This window comes from Phoca vitulina, unplaced genomic scaffold, assembly GCF_004348235.1.
Source record: "Phoca vitulina isolate PV1807 unplaced genomic scaffold, GSC_HSeal_1.0 scaffold14, whole genome shotgun sequence".
In the NCBI taxonomy this organism is placed as follows: domain Eukaryota; kingdom Metazoa; phylum Chordata; class Mammalia; order Carnivora; family Phocidae; genus Phoca; species Phoca vitulina.
In genome coordinates this window covers 909,211-921,835 of record NW_022589717.1, presented here as the reverse complement: position 1 = coordinate 921,835, position 12,625 = coordinate 909,211, and the positions used below count along the sequence as shown (strand labels likewise).

General features: G+C 37.7%; 1 protein-coding gene and 1 non-coding gene across 2 annotated transcripts in view; one reads left to right on the top strand and one right to left on the bottom strand.

The window, feature by feature from the left end:
- TNIP3 (TNFAIP3 interacting protein 3) overlaps positions 1–8,017 on the top strand; it is a 33,097-nt gene extending 25,080 nt beyond the window's left edge. Inside the window, exon 11 of the mRNA XM_032412732.1 lies at positions 7,124–8,017. Coding sequence (XP_032268623.1) covers positions 7,124–7,155 — 32 coding nt within the window. The 3' untranslated portion in view covers positions 7,156–8,017. The remainder of the gene's footprint in view (positions 1–7,123) is intronic.
- A 1,579-nt stretch (positions 8,018–9,596) lies between these two features.
- Positions 9,597–9,703, bottom strand: LOC116637655. The gene has a single exon (XR_004300517.1). It is a non-coding gene; the product is annotated as a U6 spliceosomal RNA (small nuclear RNA).
- Positions 9,704–12,625: the final 2,922 nt, after the last annotated feature.

Sequence of the window (12,625 nt, the reverse complement as noted above, 5' to 3'; positions counted from 1 at the left end):
AAATGCAGGAATCTCAGTTCTGGCTTCTGCTCCCATTTCAGGCTCAGAGTCAGTATTCCATCTGGGGCTAGAAATGAAAACTTCAAGTGGAGCTATACTGTAACAACAACAGCAAAGCTCTGGGATTCCACTACAAAGGGCAGATGCACATCCACTGTTCCAGGTTGAGTTTGCTAGACAGATGTTTTAAATGTCACTGGCAGACAGACAGAGGAAACCAAAGACTCAGAACTGTGTTCCCTAATGACTAAATGTCAGACTCCAAGTTTAGGCCAAGGTAGTCCACAACACCCACCTCTAAGTATGCTGGAAAAAAACACTAAAAAAGTCACCTATCAAGTACTCACAACTGAGTACTCTTTTATCGTATTTTTCTTTGGTTGACCATTCTCCTCTTCTTTCCAGCATCTGCCACACTTTCTACTGCTTGTTTCTGTGGTCTCATGAGGCCACTCAGGAATGGGCTATATAAACTGGACTATAACCATAATCCCACCTTTAACTCATCACATATAATCAAAAGTCAGCCATGCCTGCTACATGTTTAAAAATCTCATATGACACACACCTGTGACTCTACATTGTTAATTTCCAGAGATTTTAATCTATCTAGAAAAGCTGAAGATGAGCCATATTCCAATTTCAGGCCATACTTGAAACTTGATCTCATTTAGTTCTGATCTGAGATCAGAGAATTCTATTTTTTACCAAAAGGAGCCCATTATGGAGTAGAAATAGAAAGCCAGGGATAACACATGTAGTTTTGCAGGTCGTCTGCTTCACAAATCCAAGTTCTTCATGGTAGTCTTTGAAAGTGGAACCTCCTAGAGTCGCACAATACACAACCTGGACAGCTGTACACAGCAGCACTAAGAGTGGTGAGGGCCATAGCTTACAGTAGCATTATAGAGAAGAAAGATAAAAAGTGAGAACTCTATAAAAGAATGTCTAGGTATTTATCAGAAAACTGTAGGACTCTTTTTTTCTTTTCTTTCCACTATGAATATAACCATTGGTTTTAATGAAGTTCTTGGGTTCCAGCCATAGTAGAGAACTTTTATTAGAAAGGCATACTATTAACCATAATGATTGTTGCATAATGTCTGTGTTTTTGACATCTATTGTTGTATAATAGCTGAGCTGCCACCCAATTATAATTTTCCACTTCGTATTATATTGGTCTGGAATGAGTATTAAAGATATTTTCTCCCTGAATTGGAGTTTAACCACTAGAAAATACAATTACGCAGAAGAGAATTCAGTAATGTCATAGAGCCATTTATGTATCACTAATAGATTCTTCTTGGACCAGTGTAATAGAAGCTAATAATTATATAAGGTAGAAGTGAATTGTGGTGATCTTCATAGTGATTTTTGTCTGCTTGGGAAGAAACATAATGAAGTTTGCAGTGTGTAAACATACTAAGAGTCTACAGATGTAAAATTACAATAAAAAATAAACCTCTATTATGTAGCAACCTCAGTATTTTTAAGACGTTTTAATCTTCACAGCAACGCTATAAAATAGGATTTATTATATTATACCATTTTATCGATGGGGAAACTGAGGCTTGGAGAATTTAAGTAGCATGCCTAAATAACACAGTTGGTAAAATTTAATCCTGGGATTAGATTCCAGATGTATAGGATTTCAAAACCTATGCTTTGAATCATATCCTATAGTGCCCTCGACAACCTACCTCTCTCACTCTATTAGAATTTTCTACAATGACAGATATAAAATGAGAATGGGGGATTTAACTTGGATAATTATATGACTTAAACCTATTCCTCAATAATCTTTTCTTCCTGTGAAGCCATAACATGTTATTTGTGCTACTCATTTGGTATTTTGAATATCACAGGTAAAAGCCAAAATACTATGTAAGATTAAGTATGTAATAAATACGTTATGAACGAATTCATGCTTGGTCAGCCCTAGTAGAAACCGATGGGATATGTTGCCATTTGAACCCTTTCCTTCTCTGCAGCTCACTGTGGCTTGTCTGGGAAGAGGGCTGATCATGGCTAGGGGACTAGTGGAAAAAAATTCCTATTCAGAAATCTACCTGTTTTTGATTTCTATTTCTGCTCTTCTAGCTTCCAAAGCTGATGCTATCTCAAGGTTCAAGCCAGTTCATAAAAATTGGCAAAAGCTCTTAGATCACACTCGTCAAAAAAAATCTCTCATGTGCCATTATTTAATTTCAGTGGTGATTCTTCTTATTTTTTATGTCATTTAATTGGAAAGATCTTTTTGATTTGTAGGTCCAATGCAGTTGCTCAGAATTCTTAAAAGTAACTTTGTGGTGTTGTTAAATAGGAGTTTAGAAATCTTTTTATTATACAGACATTTTTGTTATGATATTACTCATTGACTTATTATTTGGCTAATATGTTTATCTTTCACTATTCAGGAATATACTACTAGTCAGCATACCCTGTATTTTGGGCTATAAATACCCAAACTCAAACAATGGAAGAAAAAATGAGTGGAAAAATTAGGCTCAGTGTTTGGTAAATTATAAACAGGAAGTATTTTTGAAACTCATAAATTTTACTCATATAATAAGTACTGAAGTATTTTACTTGTATTTCAGTGAAAATGACCTTTTCAGAAATATAGATAATTAAATGAATATTAATCTGTATGTGTGCTTTATACATTGTCCTAATTCTCAGTTTTTATTACTTTCCTATGACTCCCGACAAATTTTACTTTTCTAATCCCAATATATATAGCACCTTATAGTTTGATCCTAGTATCCATCCTTATAATTCCTCTCATGGTAATCTAACCTGAAATAGTGGCTCTGACATCTACACGTGAAGTGTTTGCAGGGCAGTAGCCTTGTGATTTTTAAAATGTACACTGGGTAATGAGTGGTTAAATTGCTATGATCACTAGATCCTCCTTTAACATTCCCTGAGGCAAGAATACATGGAGAGCTGTGTACTTCAGGTTCAATATTTAAACATCATGAATCAAGCATAGAAGCTATTATAGTCTATCCTCCTATTGATAAATATAGCTGGAAGGGTAGAGTGACATTTAAAATGCTCACATTCCAAACAGTTCTGTTCCAGGACACAATGGCACAGGAAGAGCTGAGCCGTGGCCCATCCCCTTCTCTTCCCACCTTTCTCCTGGGAGGGATCTTGAGTGTGAATTTGAGTACAGCCCAGTTAGCACATCCCAACTTCATCCGTGTACCCCTCATTACGCTACAAACAGCACCCCTTGGCTTTAGGCCTGGGAAAGAGGACCACATGAGGCCTAGAAGCAGAAACATGGTCACTTGGGCAGGAATTTTGGGGTCTGCACGTGGGTACCAAGAGCTTGTTCTAGAATGAGGCAGACTCACAGTGGGGAGGAAGGTGGTTGGAGGAAGGCCAGAGCAGGGTCCTCTAAAAGTGGGGACCTAATGAAGGGCTTCCTGACCAAAGACTAAAGTCAATAGGGACTGAGTACTGTTGAACACTCTTTGGGTCAACTAATTTCCAGTTTTGCTCTGTTACTGGCTCTGGTTATTTTAGAATGCTTTGCGGACATGTTGGAAATTAACTCTTCTTTCAAAAATTAAAGATTTAAATAAAGGTTTTCGAGACATTTAAGACTTACTTGGCTTTCTCTCTGCACAGCACTAAATAATCACATTTTTATATATCGAAGTCCACAGATGTTAAAGGGTTACAGTTTCTGTTTAGAAACGTGATTTTATGAAGAACATTTTAATCTTGTTTCATCTGTTATCAGAATAGGATGCAAAATGACTTCCATGTTTCTAGAACAATTATGGCATAGTTGAGTTAGTATAACCTTGAAAACATGTTGTTTTGTTTCTTCCTTTGTGAAATGTCAAAAGGCTACGTTTTCTACCTACATTGCATGCCAGTCTCTTCTGTACCTTCCAAATTTTTCATATGGTGCAGAGTTGAACTTCGTCTAATGAGCTAGAGCTCAATTCTTACACGTTTGGAAGGACATGAAATGTAGGCATGTGAGATTGTGTTGTGAGCAAACATAATTATTTCTTTACGATATAGAAGATCAAAGCCTAACTATTATAATTGGCCTTTACTAATGTCTAGTAATAACTAATTAACCGAATACTGACTGAATTCATTTCCTAGGGCTACCGTAACAAAGCACCAAAAACTAGATGGTTTAAAACAGCAGAAATTTATCCTCTCACACTCTGGAGGCTAGAATTCTGAAATCCAGGTGTTAGCAGGTCATGTCCCCTCCAGAGCCTCTAGAGAAGTCTCCTTCCTTGCCTCTTCCTGCTTCTAGTAGCCCCAGATATTCCTTGGCTTGTGACAGCGTAACTCCAATCTCTGCCTCACTCTTCACTTGGCCATCTTCTCTCTTGTCTGTGTCTGTGTCCAAATTTTCATCTTCTTATAAGGACTCCAGTCATATTGGATGAGGCTAATCTAGTATAATCTCCTATTAACCTGATTATGTGTGCAAAGTCCAATTTCCAAATAAGGTCACATCCACAGGTACCAGGGGTTAAGACATACACATATCTTTTGGGGGGGACACAATTCAACCCATAACACTAACCATGTGCCAGAAACTATTTTAGGCACTGTATATATTTATATATTATCTCATCAAAACCTTATAGCAACTCTATGAAGTGAGTACTACTGTTGTTCCTGTTTTAAAATTGTGGAAGCCAAGGAACAAAGAGATAATGTCACTTGTCCAAGTCCACATAGCTGGTTATTGGCTAGGACATAGACAAGCTGGGCAGTCTACCTCCAAAGCCCACACTGTAACCACCAAGCAATATGGACAAGCCCAGGCTACATATTAAAATATAATAGTGTCATCATTTGGATGTATTTTATTTAAATAAATTCTAATGGCCCTCTCCTGAAAGCCAGAATCTTTATTTCTCAGTTTGCATCTTTTTATAATTGTCTTTATAACTGAACATTACAGATCATTTTAGTTTGGTAAAATGGCTGGCTTAGTTGGATTTTTTTCAGTAGTATGAAGAGATACAGGAGTCAGTATAAATAGTAGAAGTTACTTAAGAGATGTAAGAAACAGAAGAAACTTAGAGACTATACTTGTGTGATTTTCAATACAGATGGATAAAATATTAAGAATATTTTTCTTTTATAAAATACATTACTTATCTTACCAGCAGTTAATAAAAATATTAATCAAAATTTAGAGACAGATAGTTTTATGTCTATTTCTGGATTTATAGAGAAGAATTGCAGGAGAAATGCATCCTCACCTTATAATGCTGTAAAGGTCGGCTTATTGGTAAACTAAGTGATTTTGCTAAGGGAATATTAAATAAAGTGTAAATGTATATTTATATGTCCAGGAACATATGAAAATATAGGTGGTAAATATATTCCTATGCAGACATTGATTTATAAGCAAAGACTAAACATTCTGATTAACATTCTATATAGATAGATATAGGTAGGTAGGTGGATAGATAGAGCCTAGATGAGAAAAATGCACACAATAAGGCTAGACTAGTCACAATTCCACTAGGTGAATAAAATTGCACTATTTCTCTTAAATGGAAAATAAAAATCTGTTGGGAAATGAGGTTTCTATTGGATATTGCATCCCAACTGGGAAGAATGTTTACTTACGTACGTTTCCGTACTGTTGATGCGTAAGCATACACATTCTGAGGTGAGTGGGCATGTAGAGAGCAGAGTCCCCTTCGAACCTCTCTGCTGCACTGGTGCACCCTCCCCTCATAGAGGACTCTAGATTCGGCCGATCCCTGATGTAGAGGCAGACACGGACTCTGCCACCAAGATCTCTGGGTCCTATTCAGATCACTTCAGCGTCATGGTACTTAACGTGCACTCTTGTGAACATAAAGGGATAGAGTGTAATGCATACCATTAATAAATAATAAGGCACACAATTAGTGAGTGGAATTCTTTACCAACCAATAAGGCAAAGCAGATTGTGTCTAGCACTGTGAGAACCCACGATTCCCTGGTGGCGTTTCTCTTGCCCTGCCATTCAAACCATGGAGACAAGTCTGATGACAGAAGTCTCTTCCCACACTCACTGCTTGGGGATGCTCCGCCTTCCCTTCAAGGAACTGAAGACCTGTTTTTTTCTTTTCTTCGCATTTCCATTCTGCCATGGATCCTCTCGTGGGTCACACCCTCTCTCCGTCTAAAACATGGGGATAATGACCCTCACCTCTATACCTATTTACAAGAGTGCTATAAAAACTACAAAGGAATTAATTTTTCTTAAAGTTTTAAGATATCTAGGGGTAGGTATCATAAATGGATTAAATCTAAAGTCCAGTGGATTATGGTTCTGGGTCCAAATTTATGCTCTTACCATATTAGGTATCTTTTTAGTGTGATGGCCACCATTCTTAGAAGAGTATTTTTTTTAAGCCTGGAAGGAAACTGTTAGTTTAAATGTTTGTTTATTCGAAATACCAAATACAGGGCGGCAAGAATAAAACATTTAACATATCTCAATTGTTATCATGAATAGGAAAATACCTTATTTCTTGAAATTTATATGTATTTTTTCAGTCACCATGAGTAGCTCTCTACAATTGTGTCTTCCCTGTAGTGATCATCTGTGGTATTCTATCCTAGTCCTACTGAAATATACCACGTCTTTCACATTGGCCTTCATGGTACATTAACACATCTTAAGCGCTGCGATCTTTTCTATCACTTTGATGATAATGTACCCTTCACCATACTTAAAGTAGTTTATGTGGCAGTTATCTTCCCGTGGGCTAAGTACCAAACCTAATAGTAACATATATGACTTACTTTCCTAAGCAAATGCCTGAGCCACCAAAATGCCAGCAAAGATGAGAAGTAGTACAGAATATTCCTCTTCAGGCATGAGTAGAACTAGGCCACAGCTGATTTCACAAAGTGGTAAGCATATGTCAATGCTTAAAATAATAACCCTCCATTTCCCGCCTCTTGATTTTTCAGTGTAAACTTGTGGAAGCTCATGAATAAAATATTTCTTTTTTTTTCTTTTTTTTTTTTTTTTTTGCCAGCCTCAAAGTTTATGTTAGCCCTGAGCCAGAAGAAATGAATTTTTAATTTTTAATCTGAAACATTTTCCTTCTGTTTTTCATAGGTTTCTCCTCAGAAAAGAAAGTCAATCAGTAGAAGCACACACAAGTGGAGGAGCATACTGGCCAAAGGTAGAGCTTGGCTGAGGGCCCTCATTTTTCTTTTTACTGGTAGCTTGTGTCGGCACAACTGCACATCATCTACCCCATGATTTGTGCGCGGTAGTGTTTCCCTTTGGCACGGAGAGAGGAAAAGACTTGGGACAGCCAAGATCCCAATCAAGTCTGAGAAGCCAACATTACACAACCAAACGCAACGACCAGTTTCCTCGAAATGAGATGTGGCAGATGGATTATGGGCCATTCTTTGAAACTCTCTTCAGCATATTGCTGCTGGATTTACAGGACTGATTTCATGATTTCAGCAACTCCACTTTTGGTACAGTGATGTTCTCTGTTGATTGAAATATATATTCCCTGGGGGAAAAGTTTCTGCAGTTGTAAATTGGTAACGTTGCTCCTATTGTTTTCGTAGGGCTTGGTTCTTTAGCCAGTTTACTAGATACTGTGTTCGTCATTGTTGACCTTGGTGAACCTAGGAATAGGACTGAAGACGTGTATAGACGTCCTTAAACTAAATGAATGGTTCAATCTGAATAAAACGGTAACCTTGAAACTATGCTTTCAACAGATCCTTCCTTTAAGGTGGGGAGAAATTGTGAGCCTCCTTTTTTTTTTGGTGGGATAGATTATGAAAGATAAAACCCTACTGTGATGATGATGGCTTCGCTGTGTTCATATGTACTTACGGTAGTAGTTCAGAGACACATGGATTTGGGGTGAAATCTGTTTTTTCTTCCCATGGATTTGAGTAATTACTGATGAACAACACGTCTGACTTCTCAAACCTATGAAAGGAGAAATGAATGTATCCAAATTCTATTGCAATTAAATTATACAGTGGCATGACAGATGTCTAAAGACTAAGCAGATTTAAAAGTATTACGTTCATCCATTTAATAAGGTTTCTGCTAGGACCAACTGGAGGTCCTCTTTGTGAGGAGATGTATAGCAGGAGTGTGAGATCCATGGATATCTGTAATCCTAGAAGCACCTAAAGAAATAAAATAAAACAAAGCTGTCATATTGCTGTCAAAAAACCAATCCAACATACTGCTAAAACTATCTGGCTCCAGCTTCCAGAAGTTATACTACTTAATTCCAGCTCAGACTCTCCTTTTTTTCAACTTCTGAATATACTTGCAGCTTTGTGTAACGGGAAGGTGAACCAGCCTTAGAAAGTTAAATACTTTCAGCCTCGGTCTGGCTACTGGGAAGATAATTCCTGAGAAAGAATTATCCTTCTCTTACGTTAATTCTCTAAAGCTTTGTTTTTGCTGCTACTTATTAAAGAGACAAATCATTCTTGAGCAATACTTCAGCATAAGTGAATCAGAAAAACAATGGGGTTTACAAGTCCGTTCGTCGATGCTTTTTTTTTTTTTTTTTTAATTTCCATTTTCTCAGATTCGTGGAGAAGTCATTGCAATAACAACTTTTAGTGGTGGATTGAGTTTGCCAACTGAGATGTGCCTATTGGCATAAAAACTGAACATACATATAAGACGTACCCTTTGATAGACTCATTCTAGGTAAATCGAACAGCAATAAAACATGATTTAACCATACTACTACTATTATTGAAGTCATCCTATTATTAATTAGCAAGTTGGCAAACATTGGCAAGATTATGCAAATGCTAATGTAATGGGAAGAACTCCAATTTAAGTGGGACTTAATTTAATTTGAATTCCCAGTGGGTGACTGCAAATGTAAGAAGGGGACCCCTTGCTCAGAGTGCAACAGAAGACAGAATTTCTACAAGAAGACAGATTTCTACAGCCCTGGCCCAAGAGCCAGCCAGTCCCTCCTGTGTCCCTCTCCCCAAATCATTTGCTTGGGGGCTTCTGTCTCAGCCCGTGATAAGGGTCATCCTCAGCTGTGGCACTTGCTTCATTATCATACACAATTTTTGGAAATTATGTGAGGAACAGCTGTGTCCTTTGGAAGGAGAGGAAGTCATACCACACAGTCTCTTTTATCCAGGAAATGGAACATGAGGGCACATTTTAAGTTTTTGATGATCATGGAGAATTTGACCTTGAAGGTATCACATGAAGAAAAAGGTATATTCACCTTGTCTTGGTTGTGACATGAAGTCAAAAAGAAAACCTTCCTTCGGGTCTGGTTAGGTCTGGGAGTTAGTTGACCCCATTTTTCTGACAAAAAGGATATTTCGGACTAAATTGCTAATATGAAGCATGAACAGACTTCCGGGTAATTTTCTTTAGTTTATTTACTGAGCTCTATCGCTTAATGTTCAAGTGCATTACATGGTAGAAGTATGGGTCTAAATGGTCGCTTTCATGTATCAATACTTTTAATGTAGCTCAGTCACAAGTGAAATCAAATCTAAAAGGCATATGACCTCCCAACTCAGTAATTCAATTTAACAATTTTTTATTAATTTTTTTTTTTTTAAATGTGGAGCACTTCACCAATTTGTGTGTCATCCTTGCTCAGGGGCCATGCTAATTTTCTCTGTATCATTCCAATTTTAGTATATGTGCTGCTTAAGTCAGCACAACAATTGTTAAATGAATACCCAGTATTTTCAAAACTGTCTAGGCAGCGCCAAACACCACACACTGTGCAGTGTTCTCTGTGCACTATTTTTGGTTGACTCCATATTTGGAGGGGAGGGCAGAGCCATTTAGCAACTTCTGTTCTCCCCAATTTGGGGGTCCTTCTGCCCCCTTTTCATTTTTGCCATTTTTATTTCCATCTTCCCGGGGACCCCAACAATATTAGATCCGAAGGAGATATAGAATCAGTTGCATTGCTGTTTCAGCTACACTACGATCCTCCCTTCCCTGCCTCAAAATTGCCTAAGCTCCAATTATACAGCTCAAAAGAAAAGAAAATATTTGCTATAACTTTTTTTTTTATTATTTGCTATAACTTTTAATAATTTTAGAAATAATTTCTCTTGCTTCATTTCCTTCTTACATACCTCCCTCTTCACTCCCATCAGTCTTTTGGTCCAAGGAAGAAAGGTATTCTGGGGGAACAATTATACTCTCGGTGTCTGTGATTCTGTAGAAAAGGAAACTTCTACCAGCACACACACATCACACACCCACACACTCACTCTACACTCACACCACACACACCATATACACACACCACATACACATATATGCCACACACACGCACAGAGACAAAATACAGACACACCACACACCGTGCTCACCACATACAGACACACCACACAGATGTTCCCCACATATGCACATGTATCACACACTCCACATACCCTGCCTCTACCTTCTTACCTATAGGTCTTCATTTTCTCCATTTGTGACTGGGTAGATATATTCAAATGGGAAATTTTGCATGATAAAGCTAATTTTTTTATGTTGCCTCAAATCCCTGTATGTATAATATATTGCCAAGAATACTGACAAACTCCATCCTAAGCCTCCTACAGGAAGCAATAATGTTGAGATCTAGAACCAAATAATTTGCCGGTAATTGCTGAGTAATATGAGACTTTTAATGTTCATGGGAATGTGTGAATTTCGCTAATTTGTGTATTGCACAAATTATTTTAAGTTTAAATATAAATTTAAATTATAAAATCATTTTTCCCTGCTCTCCTCTGATTTTATTCCATTCCAATATCAGAAGGAGGAGCACAATTTATGGGACTCAGGAAATACTATTTGGTAAACTAAACCCAACCCTTAGGGCTTCCCGGATGTGCTTAACTTATTACCAAGCTTTAATTTGCTGAAAGAATCCATCTTAGTAACTAATTTTCCTGAGTCTGCTCTTGCCTGGTAGGAGTGTGCTTAGATGGACTAGCAATTTAATTTGCACATCTGTGGGGGAACCTCATGGCTCCCCTCTCTCTCCTATCTGCAGCCGAAGTTTGATGGCCCACCTCAGTCAACCACAGACACGCACACGGCTGGCAAGAATAAGAATGAGACCCCCAAGGGGCGCCTGGGCGGCGCAGTCCGTTAAGCTTCTGACTCTTGGTTTCAGCTGGGGTCATGGCCTCAGGGTCGTAAGATCAAGTGGGGCTCTTGGTGGTGCAGAGCGCGGAGTCTGCTTGGGACCCTCTCCCACTGCCTCTGCCTTGCCCCCACCCCACCTAAAACAAACGAATAAATCTTTTTTAAAAAATGAGACACCCACCCCCCGTCACTCCGAGACACCTGTGCAGGCAGATCTGGCTATGCTGAAGTAGAAGAAAATGAGTTTGAGAGACTTGTTTCTTGGTTTCCAAACATCCATTCCTTTGTTTTTGTTTGTTTTTGTTTTGGAATAGCACCAACGTATCCTTTAGGAAAGTTATTTTTCCTCTTTGGACCCAGTTTGATCTAAAGTGCCCTGGCCTCTCCTAGGCAAGAGGCAACCATGCGATCCAAACCAGGCTAACCGGACACTCCTTTGCTGGAATTTGAACTTCAAGCCCACATAGTCCTGGGGAGGCCATGGTCCTTACACGGCACCTTACGTTTGATCATGTTCAGCAACTTCCATGTATTTGATATGAGGAACCCAGTGTCTCTCCAATCAATTCTTTAAGTCAGAGTTTTTCTTGTCTGAAACAAAAGAACCTTAATTAATTACAAGTGTGAGAATTAAAGCTCAGGGACTATCTGTCAAGGATATTGTGAGGAATATGTATATGTTACACACACACATTTTTAATGATATATTTTAAAGTGGAAAATAAGCCTTATAATAATACAATCAGATAAGTTAATTCAAATGTTATGTTGTCCAGTCTTACAAAATATTACCTTGGATCATTGTGCAGTATATTTTAATATGGAAAACACCATCATAAAAAATAAAATACAATTCTTCATTTGAATTTTCTTCTATATCCAAAAAGCCCCCTAGGAAAATACTTTAATGAGGAAAACTTGGGAAAATTTCCAATGAAATAAAACCACCAAAGCCCATGTCTAACTTCCTTACTTCGTTTTCTGAAGTGCTAACTTGCGTATAACTAATAATTTACGTTTTCATAGGTTGTTAATAAATAAATTATAGGAAATAAAATTCCTTTATGTAAGAACTATACCAAATGAATTCTGCTTTAACATCTCAGTGGGATGATGGGTTTTTTTCCCAGCAAAGTTAAACCCTTAACATTATAAACTTCCGATTATTCTGTAGCAGAATGTTAATTCAGATGCAGAGTAGTTCCTCAATGAGAAGTTAAGATAAAATTCCTGAATGGCTTCAAAATTGTCTAAGTGAGTACAGTGTTAGATAATAGATTAATTCTACATGTATCCTAAGTCTCACCTTGATCAAATATCTATTTTGGATGTTATTATTTGTCAATGTCATTTACTAGAAATGTGTTTTGTTTTTATAAAAATGTATGGTGTATGCAGTGATGGGTCATGCAAAAGAAACAGAGGCACTTTCTATTCTTTCTATTGTCTAAAGAAAATTATTCTAGCAGCTGTAGGGAGGATGCA